General features: G+C 37.3%; 1 protein-coding gene across 2 annotated transcripts; it reads right to left on the bottom strand.

Moving 5' to 3' along the window:
- Positions 1–5,945: 5,945 nt before the first annotated feature.
- On the bottom strand, positions 5,946–17,200 carry LOC129264505 (protein FAM161B-like). Of its 2 annotated transcripts, XR_010294193.1 has the most exons (6): positions 15,584–17,200; positions 14,941–15,164; positions 13,903–14,142; positions 12,406–12,505; positions 11,670–12,027; positions 5,946–8,087 (listed from the first exon to the last, which is right to left on the bottom strand). XR_010294193.1 is itself a non-coding variant. In XM_054902390.2 (5 exons), the coding sequence occupies exons 1-5, from the start codon at positions 17,138–17,140 to the stop codon at positions 11,761–11,763; spliced, it is 2,388 nt and encodes a 795-aa protein (XP_054758365.2). In that variant the 5' UTR covers positions 17,141–17,200; the 3' UTR covers positions 10,877–11,760. The 2 variants fall into 2 exon arrangements, 1 of the variants encoding a protein (XP_054758365.2); XM_054902390.2 differs by lacking the exon at positions 5,946–8,087 and having other exon boundaries at positions 10,877–12,027.
- Between the last annotated feature and the right edge of the window lie 1,652 nt (positions 17,201–18,852).

Raw genomic sequence — 18,852 nt, forward strand, 5'->3', positions numbered from 1 at the left:
TCCTCCAGTTGACAATGCAACAAAGACATGTGATGTCACGTGTGAACAACTTTCCCATATATCTCACTTAAACTGCCTTTTTTATCACTTCTATCAGTAGATCATATATTCTTTCTGTAGGAGGGTATGTAATACAGATTTTAAAAGAATACATTATGGATAAACAGTTTGTATCACATAAGAGCAAAAAGAGACAATTTGGGGGTATTTTATAGTCCATCACAGGGAAAGTTGTTCACATGTGACATCACACATCTTTGTCACATTGCCAATAGAAGGATCTCCATATCATTAGTGATCACAATATTCAAATGCTCATAACTTTCTCATTATTTGTCTGATTTTTCTCAAACTTTCTTTGATCTTATTCTTTGATTTTTCTCTTTTCACACAAGCCCACTTGTTCCAAAGGTTTCATTCCCCTTTAAAATCAAATCCTTACCTCTCAAAACATCTATCCACGTTATCTGACATGAGCAGGAGCATACAAAGTTGTTCCAGTGCTATGAGCTGCATGTCTCTTTCTTCCCCTTGCCCCATCTGGAGCCACTCCAGCAGGGTCTCTGGATCCACTTCTGCCATTGCTGGATCTGCCTCACGGCTCCCCCTAACACCACGGCCAAGTTATGCTGGAGAAACCTCCCCTTATAACCAGTATTTGACTATGAGGCTCTGCACATTGAAAAAATAAAACAAAAAATATTCAATTGAACTTTGACAGTGCATTTACATACATGTATACCACTAACTGAATGTTCAAATACTCCTAGTGAATGTTCCAATACTGATACTACAGCACATGTAGGTGAACCTCTACCGAATCCTGATACATTATTTGACATTTTGGATGGACCTCTATTATCGGGGAAGTACCCTACATGTATGTTCAGAGATACACATGTATCGCTGAACGCGATGTTCCTTAAAGGGATTCAATGGTCCGGGCTGAAAATATTTATATCTTAATACACTGAATTTTTAATAACACGAGATTACACATAATTATTACAATAATAATGATTATTCATAATCACGTATCAAATTTAGTATTTGTTAAATAATAATTTGTATCTATAAATTGTTCTTCAAAACGGCATTTTGTAACATCGCTAATCGAAGGTACGTCATAACGAAGCGGTTAAAGGGTCAGACCTATTGTATTTGCTTTGTTGACAAACGGATCGAGGGATCTATAAGAGATCGGTCTGGTAAGAAACCTTCAATTTTTCACCTTTTTATTAACCAGTTTTTCAACCTTCATACGCATTAGGCATATGAAGGTGAAAAAATAAATAAAATCACAAACATTTACATGATTTCTATCTACAAAGATGGATTTTCTAGGGAAATCCATCTGTTTGATGTGTCTCTTATACATATATGGGAGGCGGTTCAAGGCTCCAAAATGAAGAAGTAGATCTAACGTCTATGCGCAGTGAGTCGCCATGTGCAATTTTTTACTGTTGCACCACTCACCTGTCACTGCCTGACCAAAATGGTTCTAGAAATCTTTTGCAATGTTGAAAAGTGTCTTGTGGCATCTGATATTAATCCTCAGTAATTTCCTGAAATGCTGCAACGTTTTTATTATTATAATAATTATTTATAATCACGTATTAAATTTTAGTATTTGTTAAATAATCATTTTTATCTATAAATTGTTCTTCAAAACGGCATTTTGTAACATCGCTAATCGTAGCTACGTCATAACGAAGCGGTTCAAGGGTCAGACCTATTGTATTTGCTTTGACAAATGTATCGAGGGGTCTACATTTTCATTAACCAGTTTTTGACACCTTCATACGCATTAGGCGTAGGAAGGTGTAAACTTAAAAATAAATAAAATCACCACCATTTACGTAATTTTTTTCTTAAAAGATGGATTTCCTAGGGAAATCCATCTTTGTTTTGGTCAGTCTCTTATGCGTCTATGGGAAGTGTCAAGACTCCATGAAGAAGTTTGTCAAAATATTTAAAAAAACATCATCATAGAGTCCTCAAGTCAGACTACCAATACCATTGACCAGTCTGTCAAAACCACCCTTTTTCTTGAAAATCAGTGTTTTTTATACCCTTAACGAGTCCACACGCGGACCGCGTCCAAAACTGAAAAAACACCCCTTTAAACGTGTTTTTTGGTCACACGTGTGTACAGAAATATATTTCACTGGCCCCCTCCCCCCCCCCCCCCGGGCCCGGGGGGGGGGGAGGGGGCCACATTTTGCACACACAGAAAAACTCGTTTAGGGGGTGTTTGGAAATTACTTGGTCACGGATGTGTCCAGCAATATATTTGACTGGGCCCCGGGCCTTTCTTCTTAAACCGGGCCTGGCTCTTTAAATTTCATGCAGTTCATCTTTCGCAGCGCAACACGCAGCATGATCTGCGCCGCGCCGTGGCCGCTCCACTGTTCACACACGTACACGAAACAAGCCAACAAACATGCATCACCAGGCAGCGAGATCAGAAAATTCGAGATCATCACACTTTTCAACATCATTCTACTACACTTTAGAGCAGGAAAATTGAACAATATTATCACTTTAAAAGCAATACTCACCTGAATTAAAATATTTATAAATATAAGAGCATAATCCTTTGTTTGGACAGTTGTTGTTATTTATTTTCGGAGTGTCCCCTCCGCTTTGTCTCTCATTTTTTCTGTTGTGACGATTGAAACCGGAAATCGTATTAATAGAACAGCGATGTGACCTATGACACACACCGAAAAGCATGCCCTTGCCTTCTCAGTGGAAATGTAAATAGCGCAATCTCTGACAAAGATAATTCCCCCTCAATTCAATTACATTTCCTATCCCATATATTGAGATGAAATTCAGTTTTAGTAAAGAAAGGTTCAGAACTAAGGTAAGGGGAGGGATTCTGGGTGTTCAAGCAGCCCACCCCCGCCCCCCCCCCCAAATAAAGTATATTATACAATAGTTTGTTTTGGTTTGCCTGGTTTTTTTTTTTACTTTGTTTTTCTTTCAACTTGATCTTTCTTTTTTTGTTGTTGCTTGTTTGTTTGACAGATTTTAATTATAGGAGGCAAATGTTGACGCTCCATGGACGATCATTTTGTCGATGAAACCTTAATTTTTCCAAAAAGATAACCCTGATGAAAAAAAAATTGCATGGATTCGGGAAGAAGTTCACTTTTTCCTCGGGCTGATTTTCATCTCAAACGACTAAACTAATAAAAAGGGAGAACTTGAATGAAATCAGATATTACCAAAATAATGAATAGTGAAAAGGTAAGTCAACAAGGGGAAGAGTATCTTGCATCACAAAAAAAGGGGAAAGAAAGGGGGAGCTGGAGCCAATGAGGTAGACATGCAATTTACACATAAAAGAAGCAAGGCCTCCTTCAGCATAAGAGTGCATATAATTGAAATTATAACTTTTCTTAGATTGAATTTTCTCTCCCCTGCATCAGGATGGATTCCCCCTTTGATCTAGTGCCCGGCCGGCCTCGCATTCAGAATCTCCTCCACATGCCTATACTACATGTATTTCTAGATTATTTCACATGTATTATCTTTACTCTGGATTTTATTCATACAGGCCTCAATGTAAAGAAGTTTTTCTATCAATATTGAAATAAAACTTTATCTTAACCCTTTCTACTTTTGCCCACCCTCCCCCCCTCTTTCACTTCTCTTTCTCTCCCTTCCCTGGGTTCTTTCTTTTAGTCTCTCCCATATCCCTTCTCTCTCTAGCTCTTTCCCTTCTCTGTCTCACCTCCTTCGAATCTCTCACTCCCCCTCTCTTTCACTTCTCTCATTTCCCTTTAATCTCTCCCTTCCCTGTGTTCTTTCTTTTCTCTCTCCCATATCCCATCTCTTTCTAGCATTTTCCCTTCTCTGTCTCACCTCCTTCGAATCTCTCACTCCCCCTCTCTTTCACTTCTCTCATTTCCCTTCAATCTCTCCCTTTCCTATGTTCTTTCTTTTCTCTCTCCCATATCCCTTCTCTTTCTAGCTCTTTCCCTTCTCCGTCTCACCTCCTTCGAATCTCTCACTCCCCCTCTCTTTCACTTCTCTCATTTCCCTTTAATCTCTCCCTTCCCTGTGTTCTTTCTTTTCTCTCTCCCATATCCCTTCTCTTTCCCTTCTCTGTCTCACCTCCTTCGAATCTCTCACTCCCCCTCTCTTTCACTTCTCTCATTTCCCTTTAATCTCTCCCTTCCCTGTGTTCTTTCTTTTCTCTCTCCCATATCCCATCTCTTTCTAGCATTTTCCCTTCTCTGTATCACCTCCTTCGAATCTCTCACTCCCCCCTCTTTCACTTCTCTCTCTCTCTCTCCCTTCCCTGTGTTCTTTCTTTTCTCTCTCCCATATCCCATCTCTTTCTAGCGCTTTCCCTTCTCTGTCTCATCTCCTTCAAATCTCCCCCCCCCCCTCTAGCTCTTTCACTTCTCTCCCTTCCCTCTGTTCTTTTTATTATCTCTCCCATATATCCCTTCTCTGTCTCACCTCCTTCGAATCTCTCACTCCCCACCCCCCCCCTCGTTCTCATCCTAGCAGTGTCAGCTCTCAATAACTTTCATTCACCATTATTTTCATACACTCCCCCCCCCCAAAAAAAAAAATAAATAAATAAATAAATAAAAAAAACAAGCAAAAAAAAAAACAAGTGGAATGCCTCTGGCCGTCTCACCTGCATCACGCGATTCAATATAGCAGCAGTGCTGATTTTGAAAACTACTATAACTCGCCCAAGATGTTCAGTGATACTTGGTTACTCGTATTTCCACGTTTTATGAACTAGACCAATACACTTATAGAGATATGATGGCAATTCAACAAATACCCCCAACGTGGCCAAAGTTCTTTGACCTTACATGACCTTTGACCTTGATCATGTGACCTGAAACTCGCACAGGATGTTCAGTGATACTTGATTACTCTTATGTCCAAGTTTTATGAACTAGACCAACACACTTTCAAATTTATGGCTGTAATTCAACAAATACCCCAATTTGGCCAAAGTTCGTTGACCCTAAATGACCTTTGACCTTGATCACGTGACCTGAAACTTGCACAGGATGTTCAGTAATACTTGATAACTATTATGTCCAAGTTTCATGAATCAGATCCATAAACTTTTAAAGTTATGATGGTAATTCAACAGATACCCCCAATTCGGCCAAAGTTCATTGACCCTAAATGACCTTTGACCTTCGTTATGTGACGTGAAACTCATGCAGGATGTTCAGTGATACTTGATTAACCTTATGTATAAGTTTCATGAACTAGGTCCATATATTTTCTAAGTTATGATGACATTTCAAAAACTTAACCTTAGGTTAAGATTTTGATGTTGATTCCCCCAACATGGTCTAAGTTCATTGACCCTAAATGACCTTTGACCTTGGTCATGTGACATGAAACTCAGGCAGGATGTTCAGTAATACTTGATTAACCTTATGGCCAAGTTTCATGAACTAGGTCCATATACTTTCTAAGTTATGCTGTCATTTCAAAAACTTAACCTTAGGTTAAGATTTGGTGTTGACGCCGCCGCCGCCGTCGCCGTCGGAAAAGCGGCGCCTATAGTCTCACTCTGCTATGCAGGTGAGACAAAAATCAATATGAAAAAAATTAAACAAATTACCCAAAAAAAAAGAAAAAATAATCATCAGGAAACTGACACCTACCCATTTCCCAATAATTAACAAATTATTACACAGATTTACTTTTAAGGCAGAACATACCCTGGAAAGAGTGAGAATGAAACACATAAACATAACTCCCAAAATCAAATGCAACCTGATAATTATCCAATCACAAGCAGGTATTGCAGACCTGCATTTGATTTTTAATAAAGTTGTATTTATATGCAAATCTCTCTGTAACTGGTCCCTGAACACATTTTCACTAGGAATACAAATTCTTCTAACAGTGGACACAAAAGAGGAGTCCATCACATACACACACTAATGTCAGGGTTTATTACATTTAAAAGATTTATTACATCACTAAATACAGATGATAGAAATTGTACAATCCAAATATTCTTACTAGGAATTACATAAAGCTTTCAACTTGGTCACAATATTCATATAACCATTAACATAAAAAGTTGAGGAATGTAGGATTTTTTAGAAATATCTACACACCAGTATCATCAATGATATATTTGTCGGAAACTGATTATTATTTTACAAAGTAGAGCACAATCTTTCTAACTGATTTCATGTGAACATAAATCAATGCATGTACCAAATGCAGACACATGACAAATTACTTCCAATCTTACATATACAGTGCGTCCCAGAAAAAATGAAACCGTGATTCAGTGTAAATTTTCCTATCATGATCATAAATTTACTTTATAAATGTACATGAATGGAAAGATATACTTCTCTTCTTTTATTTGAGGCCCATCTAACATTCATAATGCACGCATGACTGAGTTAGAACAATGAAAAGCGGTGGTACTAAATTTCCCTTTGCACGAGCAAATCGTGATTTTGAGTGAGTTTTGCCATCTTTCACCGTTATCTATTCGGAAAACAAATTTTATAACTTGAATATTCATCTTTTCCTATTCCATATGAGACCTTATGCATAAAAAAAGAATGATGCATGGTCAAGAAAAAATTGCATGAAAACATGCTCAATTTCTACCTATTCGGTGGATCGTTGAAAAACAAAGCAGCAGACAATAGGCTAACAGTGAATGCTGTTCGGAAGGGGGAAGGAAAGCCCTTTATTGTTGCAGCCTGGAGTCTATGGCTGTGAGAATTCAATGTTTTTTTTAATGTTTTTTAAATGTTACAATGGTAATAATTTTAATGAGTTTTATCTCAAATTTCTCTCAGTTATTTCATTCGTCGCTACATTTCACACGGGCGGCAGAATATGTTAGAAGGCAGTGGGGCACAGCAAAAAGGGGTACATCACTTTTTACAATTGAAGGGAAGAAAGCCCTTTTCTCAAGTTGTTTTTCTTTAAGTGGGTCACCCCTCCCCCCCCCCTCCAACATTCCACCGCCCCTGCCTTGTCTCATCATTTCAAGCAATTTTTTTTACAAGTTTTACAAAAAGAATTCAAAAATAACATTCAAGCCAACCATAAAATCACACTCACCGCGCATTCACCGGTAGTTTTTCAACAATCCGTCCAATAGGTAGAAATCAAGCATGTTTTCATGCAACTTTATCTCAACAATGCATCAATCATATTTTATGCATGAGGTCTCATATGAAAGATGAAAAAATGAATATTAAAGTAATGAACTTTGTTTTCCAAATACATAGCAGTAAAAGCCAGAAAAAGTCACTCAAATTTGTAATTTGCTTGTGCAAATGGAAATTTGCTAGCATCACTTTCAATTGTTCTAACTCAGTCATTTAAGCACCATGAACGTTGAGATGGGCTTCAAATGAAAGAGGGAAAGTGTATCTTTTCATTGATGTACATCTCATGATGCAAATTCATAATCATGATGGCAAAAAAATACACTGAATTCTGGTTTCCTTTTTTCTGGGACGCATGGTACATACAAAACTAAAATGAAAAAGAAATGTAGATAGATTCTACACATGCTTCAAATTAATGTATTTCTACAGCCAGATCATAATTGTAGAATTTAATCAAAATAAATATCAATCTATGAGTAGATTTAAATACCTTCGTCATTTATATTATTGTCAAAACTGACTGACAATTGGCTCAAAATCTCATACTATTACCATTAAATATTAGTATATATGTATTTGTACACGGGCGATGTTTTCACCAACTTATGAATTTCTAAACCTACTTTCATCATTGTCACTATTAGTAGACAACATCACACGAGTCAGGTTAGAGGTTGATCTATTAAAGTGTTTCCAAGTTTATCGGGAGAATAAAAATGGGAAGGACCATGGACCTGAACACAAAATGTATCTCTAGAGCATTTCATGAAAGGTTTGGTCAGTGATTTTCACTCACTAATATGCACTCAGCCAATCAGATGCAAGCATTTACATTATAGCCTATAACATCTGTCACTGAAAAATCAACGATCAAAATTTAATGAAATACTGACTTCCTTGGCAACCACCTTTGATGGAAACAGGGACTCTCCTTCATTGCTGTAGAAGAGTACAGAACAGAAAAATCAAGAAATGTTATTGTTTGAATGCATATCACACATACTGCTTTCCAATTCATGAGATACATTGCCAATATATTTCATTACTACAATTTAATATAATATAAATAACTGATTATAATATACTGCATTTGAAAAGCATTTGCTAAAAATCAACTATTACCCTGGTCCCTGGATTTAGGTAAGCCAGTACTTCTGATACTACATTATAAACAAAATTATATTCAGCATTGGAAATAGTACCTCATTACATTAACCATATTCCTTCCACCCAACAACATTCTCTAGTATGTGCTAAAGGGATGGTCCGGGCTGAAAATATTTATATCTTAATACATAAGAGTAGAATTCACTGAGCAAAATGCTGAAAATTTCATCAAAATTGGTTAACAAATGATAAAGTTATTGAAGTTTAAAGTTTAGCAATATTTTGTGAAAACAGTCTTCATGAATATTTATTAGATGGGCTGATGATGTCACATCCCCACTTTCCGTTTTCTTATGTTATTACATAAAATCATATTTTTTTCATTATTTCATACTTGTGTGAATAATATGTCTCCCTTATAATGAAATAAGTTGCAGCAATAAATATCCAATGCACTAAATCAGTTGTCAATCCAATTTTTCTAGTTCTTGGAGGAAAAAATTTGAATAAACCTAATTTCATATAATAAAATACAAAAGAACAAGTGGGGATGTGACATCATCAGCCCACCTAATGAATATTCATGATGACTGTTTTCACAAAATATTGCCAAACTTTAAAATTCAATAACTTAATTATTTGTTATCCGATTTTGATGAAATTTTTGGCATTTTGCTCAGTGAATTCTACTCTATTTATTAAGCTATACTTTCAGTCCTTTAATAAGTATTCATTTTACCTTTGAACAATATTACGTATGACAAAAATAATAGGCTACTGAAACCTGGAGTATATGCAAAATGCATAAAATACTGTGAGTTACATTAAAAGCAAAAGGAAGTTATCAAAAATTATTTTAGCAAAAATTATCTTTCACCTATTCATCAGCAATCTACTTGTGTCTAATGTCAAGCAAATGTAAATATATTACAGCTCACCAAAACAAAATACTAAATAACCATAATACACCAAATTATTCTGATAAACATATATTTGGCACTTTAAGCAACTACTGATAGACCATGAACAGGTAGTGGCAAAAATTCAAGACGTAATGTACTACACTCTTAGTGGACTACATTAACCTGTAAAATGATGAGTACTCAAATGGTAAAGTACTAGAATTTAGGAATGTACTACACACGCAGTGGACTACATTAACCTGTAAAATGGTAAGTACTCAAATGGTAAAGTTCTAGAATTTAGGGATGTACTACACACGTAGTGGACTACATTAACCTGTAAAATGGTAAGTACTCAAATGGTAAAGTACTAAAATTTAGGGAGGTACAAGCACTCATTCTGAAAACTATCCTTTTCTTATGTTAAGTGTCACAAAACATGGTTATGCAATGAAGGTCCATGGGTGCAAATACTACAATAATTCACCAACATATTCAAATATTGTGCAATGTGAGATGATATAATATAATTCACATTATTGACTCTCTACCAAATATTTAGATTGGCTTCAACAATACAAGTTACATTGTCTCTAATGGGGCTTTCACAATTGCTCGTGCGAACGTTTGCGATCATTTGATCCGAATATATGTTGCACACAATCGCAATGGTTGTGAGCAGTCGCACCACCAATTGTGGAAGGGGCTTTAGTCACTGATGAGTGCCTAGTGCATGTCTTGCTTAGAACATTTCTATGCTGAAACATTACTCAGAAGTGTTTCATTAAAAAAAAAGTTTTGGGGCCTGTTTCATGAAGGACTTGCAACTGTTGTAACTTTGCTATTATAGCAACTACCATGGCCACCTTGATTCTGATTGGCTGCTGAGCCCTGTTACTATGGTAGTTGCCATAATGGCAAAGTTACAACAGCTGCAAGTCCTTTATGAAACGGGCCCCTGGTGGTGATTTATCAACATCAGACGTTGTAAGCTTCTGTAAATCCTTGCATCTGATTGGCTCAGAGCATATTAGTCTGTGAAAATCACTGACATAATTTTTCATGAAGCGCTCCTCAGAAGAAACATCATTCCAAGTTTTGTACTTCTAATACCAGGGCCCCACAATGAATAGCAAATATGAGAGAACACTTCTGATTGGTTCCTGGTCAGTATTTTGCGCCAAATGCTCGTGTAATGTTGATCTTGATTGGTGAGTTCATTTAGCGATTGATCGCTAATCTTTGTGTTACGGAGCCCAGGAGTGTGAGTAAACACTACAAAATATAGATAAAATTGCAAAAGCTCCACTACTTTTTTCTACACACAAAGTACACATAAAAGCTGAAAATAAGCTGAATTTAAAATGTACAAAACAAATACTGTAAGTAACAGTCTATTAACCGCACCTTTTTCTCGGCGGGATAGAAGCAAAAGTCGGGGGTGCGGTTTATCCACGGTGACGGGTCTGAGCCAGCCCATCGTAACCCCTCCCGAACATGTAAGACGTCTGCCAGTTCACAACACATCGAGTGGCCGGGCGTAGCCGCCCAGGGCAATGTCGTTTAGAGGGGTATGAGCCGTGGGTAATGGGAAGCCATTATTACGAGCTTAATCAAATATTGTCCATAACAAAAGCACCCACCTTCATGACACTAATTTCGACTTTATTCTCGATTCAAAGCAGCGAAGTTACCTGGCTAAGTTCAAAGAGACGCCATGCATACTCGGTATTATTTTGTCACAGCTGAGCGAGAGTTGAGTGAGCTGAGAGCTTGCGTTGTAATTGTGGTTATAGTGTGACTTAAGCTTGCGCTATTCATTTTAACCCCTCCCTCCAAAGTCCCGTTTCGCACCAGCTAATTTTTTCTTTCCCGTTTGCTTTTCATAAGATACCATTTACACCACACAAGAGAGAGACAGCACGAAGCCGTAAAAACAACTGGAAAAAATGCAAATTTCTTTGTTTCTTGAACCTTCCTGTAATCCTGTATCCAAAATTCATTCTAAGACATCGAATGCTAGACAAACTCTGAAAGTGATTGTGAGGTTGTGATGCAAGAAATGTGAATGTTTCTTCCTCCTACGCCAGGAAAGACACAGATCATAATTTGATGATAAGATGTACTAGTACCGTATCGTAGTTTGCAATGTACAAGAACGGCAGTGCTGTGTGTGTGTATACTGTGACTGTGAGGTGAGTGAGTGTGTAAGTGGCCAATATTGTCGGGACCTTTCTTTCTTGCTAACATTTGTAGATGAAATGATCAAGAACAGCAGATTTCCGCATACTGGTAAACTCTTTGGATACTTTGAAATCTTTAACTTAGTTTTTATTTCTTCTTACCTCAAATATGCATGTAAATGTGAGAAGGATTTTTTTTTTAAAGTCCAAAGTTGGGGGTGCGGTTAATCCACAGGTGCGGTTTATAGTCCGTTACTTACGGTATATATGTAGCCATGTAGCTGAAACAAGCTAAAGAGCAAAATTCTCACACCCTTGTGAATACTAACCATCAAAACATACAGGAAGGATGGTAGGGCAAGGTGATCAATGAGATTATACAAAGAAAGACAACTTGGAAATGATTCATTTACATTGAATCTAATCATCATCACTTGCGGGAGTGTCGTCATCATCGTACTTGTCTCTTCCATCACCAGCGCCACTGTAACCTCCATAGTCATCACCGTCATCGTCGTAATCGTAGTTGTAGCTTGCTTCACTCCTGCTCTCGTCTTCCCTTCCTCCCCCACCGCTCAGTATCTGGGTGGCTCCTGAACGCCCCTTACGCTCCAAGAAGTCCTCACTGATTCCCGCATTCTTGAGGGCACTCTCATACTTTCTTTCTGCACGTTTCTTGGCATTTAACTAAAAAAAAAATTTTTTTAAGAACAATTTGAAATGATCTCATAACAGAAGAAATGACAAGCAGTGTTTTTTCTTCATCTAACTATGCCTCAAATCATTGTATTTAAACTTTAATACCTTCTGATTTAAGACTCTATGATACTACTACTACTACTACTACTACTACTAAAAGTAATAACAATGATGATAATAATAACAATAATATTAATGATAATAATAATAATAACAATGATAATCATAAATAATAATAATAATAATATTAATGCAATTAAATACGTTAACAAAATTATGCAATTTCTCGAGTTTAACCGTAACATAGTTTCCATTCTGCAATACAACATTTTCAAGTACATGAAAAATGAAATTTGCATATATTACCTCGGTCTCTCTCTCAAAGAGAAGAGGACGGGATTCAATCCTGGCCATCATTTCCTGCAGCTCTCGTTCATATTCTTCTTCACGAGCTCTCTCAGACTCTCTATGGGTAATACAGTCAGTTTAGAAAAAAATGCTGTAATACTAATCTCATTATCCAAACATACATGAATCAAATATTGAATTATGGTATTCATCCATACTGCAGAAAAACACTGTAATGGCAACACTGGTATCCTTAAATTATTCCAAAATGTTTCACTGTATATTGTGTGGTATTCATTTATTATTTATTTTTCAAAAAATCAAGTGAGAAAATCTTTTTTATACTTAAACTGAATTTGAATAAATAGATGTAGAAAGAACAGTCTAATGCTCAATATTCCAAGTGGAGGGTCCTAAGTGAAGCATAAATCGTTGTGAATAGGCCCTTACAAATAAATAATTCATAACAGATTCACTGCTATAAGAGATAGAAAAGGCCCTGAGCATGTAAAATTATAGTAATTTAAGAATTTACAATGTATTTCAATAAAAAAAGCTTATACTTATGTGTTTGATTTAAATGTAAACACAATTTGCTAAATCGGTTATGATGTTTGCAAGAAACTCACTTGCAATCAGTTGTCACTATCAGTTTACAATTACTTGCAAGACCTATGATCCATTCTGGGATGTAGAATAGACTTGCAATTAATTGTAAGTTTCTTGTATGCAAATTAAATGCAGGTTATTTTGTGCTTTCATGGGGAACTTGACACCACTCTGATACAAATCACCTAGAGTAGATTAGAATGAGATTTATGACCAATTATGGCAAAGTCATTATCTCGCTTTTCCCTGGCCTGACAGTTGCCCAAGACTAAGCAGACTTAACAGCCGAAGAATTCTTGATGGTACACCGGGTTTGCTGTCCCTCAAAGATTTGTCTCTGCTAACAGGGCATTCTCCAATGCTTATCACAAAATCTGGAATCAGCAAATAATGCTCTTCTCCCCCTGAAAACGGATGCCGATCTGACTACATGAATCAAACTTTTGAGGCAGACACTGGCCTAGTTCATGTTTTCACTCAAGACACAGCATTTGCTCCTGCAACAATCACTCCAGGGGAGTGTTTCACAAAGATTGAAGTATGACTGAAGTCGCACTTAAATGCCGACACGTACATGATATGCAACGCGCAATCTTATTGATAGATACGCATTAGTGCGCGTCCTCATGACATGATCTGACCAATGCGGTCAAGCCTTTCATACCGTACGCAAATCGGTATTAAAGTGCGACTCTAAGTCATACTTAAATCTTCGTGAAACACCCCCCAGGCTTTATTTCTAAGATATAGGATTAGGGTTGCAATAGAGTTTATGTTATGTTTAAGGCTAGGTTTAGGGTAGGGTATTGTGTTAAATTCAGGATTAAAGTAAGTCATTCAATTTGTGTGTGGAATTTATATTGGAGCAATTGTCGCCAAAGCAAAAGTCACAGAACCCATTTTTACCTGTGCTGTCTTAATTTCTCCCTATTGGTAGCCTCCAGGCTCTGGGAAGTGTCGTTGGCCCTAGCTTTGCTGGTGATGAATCGTTGAAGCTTTTTCTCTCTGTATCTCCTCTGTTTCTCCTGCTCCACCTCCTGTCTCTCCCGCTCAGCCTTCTCTATCTGTGTCTTACTAAGTGCACTCTTCCGCAGCTCGTTAGCATTGGTCGTCTTCGACGGGAGCGTATCACCCATGTCAATGGATCTATAATCAATTAACCATAAAAATAATAGGCCTAAATCCAGTTTTCAATGTCCGTATGTTTTGATACAGGTAATTTCGCCCAAGTAGAACTGTTCATGACAACAGAAACCTGTTCGAATATTGTTTTGTATAATCAGGACCCCCTTGCACAAAAATTACTTACATGTATGGTAACTTTGTCATCAAACTAACTAACTGGTCCATAAAGATGCAGAACATCCAATTGAAATCAAGGATTTCACTTTATGGATGGCAAATTTACCATAACAAAGTAATAATATAGCGCATGTTTCCACCTTGTTAGGTGCTAAAGGCGCTCCTATATTACCCCGGCTAAGCTAGTCTACCGATTCCAGTGCTCACAGCACTTTGAGGAATTGCTTCCTGCTGGTACCCATTTACCTCACCTGGGTTGAGTGCAGCACAATGTCGGTAAATTTCTTGCTGAAGGGAAACATGCCTTGGTTGAGAATTGACCCCACATCCCTCAGAGTGAAAGACAAGAGTCTTAACCACTAACAATTTTAATGCAATAGGGCTTTTGTCTGAAAAAAATATATTTTGACTTCAGACTTCAACTTATGGAAGGATGACTTTAAAACAAAACTTTCCAGGTAAAATCTGCTGTGATCAACAAAATATCCTTGACCTTGTTCAAATTTGACTGTGTGTGTGGGGGGGGGGGATTGCAATCAATACAAAAATATGATTTGTCCATTTTAACACTGCGAAAAAGAAAATAGAAAAGGGACATTATAAAGGTAATGAATATGAATTTCAGGTATAGGCCTACTGTACCTTCTTAGAGAAGCAGACTTTGACAAAGACCCTCGGAGGGCCTCCTTCCGCCTCTCCTCTTCCTCCTCCATTTCGATCAGAGCTCTAGACTTGCGAGAGGGAATTCTGGCTGTCCTGAGATTGAAGGGCTCAATAACAGTCGGATCCTTTTCTCTCTTTTTCCTCTGAACCTCCTCCTGGAACCTGCGATGTAATTCATCATAGTCTGGAATCTCTCCATTTACCTTCAAATAAAAATAATAAAGTAAGATAGAAGACACAATGTTGTGATGTTGATTGAATATGACTGGGCTTATAAATGTTTATCAACTATAGATCATTAAAGCATATCAAAACAAAATATTAATTTTCCTCACAAAATAAAAAAGTGTGTTCAGAGCATTGTCATACCTTTCATTTTCATTACAAATTGAAAAGATTTCGCTTTTTTGAAAAAGCATTTTCTGAAAGACTTTAAAAAAGAAATAGTTATTTCATCCTCTATTTTCAAGGAAAAATGATAAATTCTGGTAGACTCATTCATTCATACTTAATTTTATCTTACATGTACATGTACTTCCAAGAAAAAACAATAAATTCACCTAGAACCCCTCTTTCATTTATACTTTTTAAAGATATATTGTAAGAAATTTCTTTGGCTTACCTGGGGTCTGAATTTGTGTTCTGTTGTGAGGAAAGCCTGCTTCTCCCGCTTTTTCTGCATCTTCATTCTCATCTTTCCATCAGTATACTCCTTGCCTCTGATCTGCATATTAGGAGGGAGTGAAGATTGCCTCAACATCTCCTCAGCTCTCATCTTGATTCTGATCTTCCGGTATTCTTCTTCCTCTAAAATTTGCTCATCAACTGTCGGATCAAAGACAGAATTTGGAACTGGTTTGGCCTTGAAGGACGGTGTCTTTGGCCGCCTCGCTGACAAAGGAGCACTTGCAGATCTTTGGTGCTTTTTAGTTTCTGTCAGCTTGAATGGTTTTTGAGTAGTTGTGAGTTTCTTGTAGCTCTCTTCTCTGTTCTTCTTCGACTTTTCAACTTGTTGATCCATTATTTCATCATAGAGCGGTAGGAAAGTATGAGCGGGTACTGGGTTCGCTTTGAACTTCTTCTGGCATTCTATTTCCTCTTGTTTCTCTCTATCAAGTCTTGCTTGATCAAGGTCCATGGAGGCTCTTGTTTTCTTCCGTTCTTCACTAGATTCCCTCAAGGACATGCTAAAAGGCTTTGGGATGGTTATTTTAGGAGACCATTCCTTTGCCTTGCTCTGTTGAGTTGAGTTGCTGCGGGCAGATGTTCTGGACAAACTGCGAGAACGGGGTACGTAGGAGTCGACGCTGAAATCTTCCCACATATTGTCAACTACTGCAGCTGGGGATCCAGGCTGCTTACTCAATGAAAGATCAAGCGAAGTGTTTACACTGGATAATATTTCATCCGTTGTAGCTGAACACTCACTCCCGCTCCAAGTGACATCACTCCAATCTGGCTTTTGTTTCTGACCATGGACGCCATTGCGTGCAGAAGATCTGGACTTTGGGCGCTCAGTCCATGCTGTCTGAGGCCGTCCAGTCGGTGGTTTTGATGACATGTCTCTCACATTATCTCTTGGTAGAGCTGACCATGCCGGTAAACTCTGGTTAAACGCCTGCAGCGTGTCATCCATATGTTTGTGTTCATGTTCAGCTACATAAACTGGACCACTCTTAGTCATTCCTTTCACTTTATCAATTCCATTCATGTAATTCATACTCAAGCTCCAGTCGTTGCCATTGTCATCTCCGCCCAATCCCATTTCATTCCGCGCATTATTTTCAAACTCAATTTCTTGTCGCTTTCGAGACACTTTCTTTTTATACCTCTTCTCCAGAGAATTCAGTGTTACCCGATGTTTCTCTTTCAGTTCTTTCAGACGTTTGTAAAAATCTTCACTACTGATGTTCTCCACATCGTTTGTGAGCTGATCAATAAGTGCATCTTCTTCCAAGGAGCCACCGCCAAATCCCTTCGAATGGGACTGAGCAAATTGTTCCTGGTCATATTCATGATATTCAGAGCCATTACATGAGGCCAAAAGTGCATCCTTTTTTAGATCACGACTTCTTGCTAGATCTCGATCTAATTCACTCTCTGGCAAGTTCGAATTCGGAATTCTAGGCCTCGTAATACAAGAATTGGTAACCACTGACAAGGAATGTCCTGTTGCCATGTTGATCTTCACGACGAACCGAAAACACAGATTCGATCAGCTCGCTCGCTCGGCAACATCGACGAATCTCGCACAGCGCCAACATATCATACGCACTGCGTTGATGACCAAAAAACGACACTGGGATCGGATTGATGTTGTAGGGTTCCTCCATTAAAAAAAAATTATATTAACGTATTTGGTGGAAGCTCACATATTTTTTTTGGGGGGGACATAAAAGGGGGGGGGGTAAATTTCTTATTGAGCAAATTCTGTCACAATAACGTGCGAAGAGGTACAACCTGACATCCATTATTAACAAGATGTAGGAATGCCTGGAAGCGTTTCAATGAAAAAAATGACGGTAACTGTTTATGATAACCGGACCTATTTCCAAACTTATGAACTAATTTTAAGGAAAAAGAAATCAATAAAATTAATGGAAAAAATAATGGATCGATTGAAATAACATCTCGCATTGAAAAGAGTTGACGAGTGAAATTGACATTCTTATTTTATGAGACAACCGGATAAATTCCTTTAAACACTATAAAGTCACTCACTCACCCCCTAGAGCGGTTAAGTTCTTAGTATTGTTCTTCTTAATTTGAGTCGTCATCATTAGGCCTAATCAACATTGTTGTCAGATCTTCTTGAAAAAACGTTCTTTGAGTTGAAAAAACGAACGCAAATTCGATTGCAGTTTTCTAGAATAAGTAGAATTATATTCTGTGTACAATAATACTATATATCCCTATTCTGAATGTACACTGTTAGAAACTTAACAATTAAAAAAACAGATTTTACAGAAAGAAATAATTACCAAATTATTCTGTAATTATTATTTCATGTTATAACCATTTACAGTCTGTAAATGATTATAACAGGAAAGAATTTGTCTACAATTTTACAAAATATGCAGGTCTGTTTTAAACAAGCCGGGGGGAGTTTTATTACAATAAATTTGTAAGGTTACATACACCAAATATTACACAGGGCAGTAAGATTACAGGTGTTCTCGAGACTCTGCTGTAGGATTTTTTTTTTTTTTGGGGGGGGGGGGTTAAGTAGAAATTTTCAAACAGTGTACAGAGGTAATTCTTACGTCTCAAGAGACTGATTGATTGATTGATTGCTTTTATTCGTCAAGAATATCACAGGTAATATGAGATAAAATAAGAACGGCTTATTTCCAAGGGTCCTATGATTAAAAACATAATGAAAGTGATTAGGGTTTGTCGACATACATGGTTTGAGTGTTCAACAAATTAATGTTCGATCCCTAAAAGCATTTGATAAGTGGAAGTGGAATAGACAAGCTCTTGCAGAGTGTCCTCCAATAATAAAATGATCAATTAAGATTCGAAACAGTTTGGATATGTACACAATCAAGTCAAATTACTACATTATTATATTTTTTTCTTTTGCAATTTATTTATTTATCTTTATATCGCAATTAATCGATTGAAATGATAATTGCTGATGGATCCATGTTACATTTTGTTTCGCCAAATTAACCGTTGCCAGTTTCATGCAGTTGTATACTTTTAATTCATTTGTTTCTTTTTATATTGTTATACTGACCTGGATGGAGGTAAAGGGGTAAGGGAAGGAAGACCTGTGGGTCATAGTAATTTAGTTAACCTTTTCCAAAATTTGGAAAAGTATATATAATTTTTTGGCTCACGCTTTCGTGCTCGCATTTGAGATACATATCTTGCTCAATAGGCTGA

The sequence above is a fragment of the Lytechinus pictus genome, chromosome 7 (genome assembly GCF_037042905.1).
Source record: "Lytechinus pictus isolate F3 Inbred chromosome 7, Lp3.0, whole genome shotgun sequence".
Taxonomy (NCBI): Eukaryota; Metazoa; Echinodermata; class Echinoidea; order Temnopleuroida; family Toxopneustidae; genus Lytechinus; species Lytechinus pictus.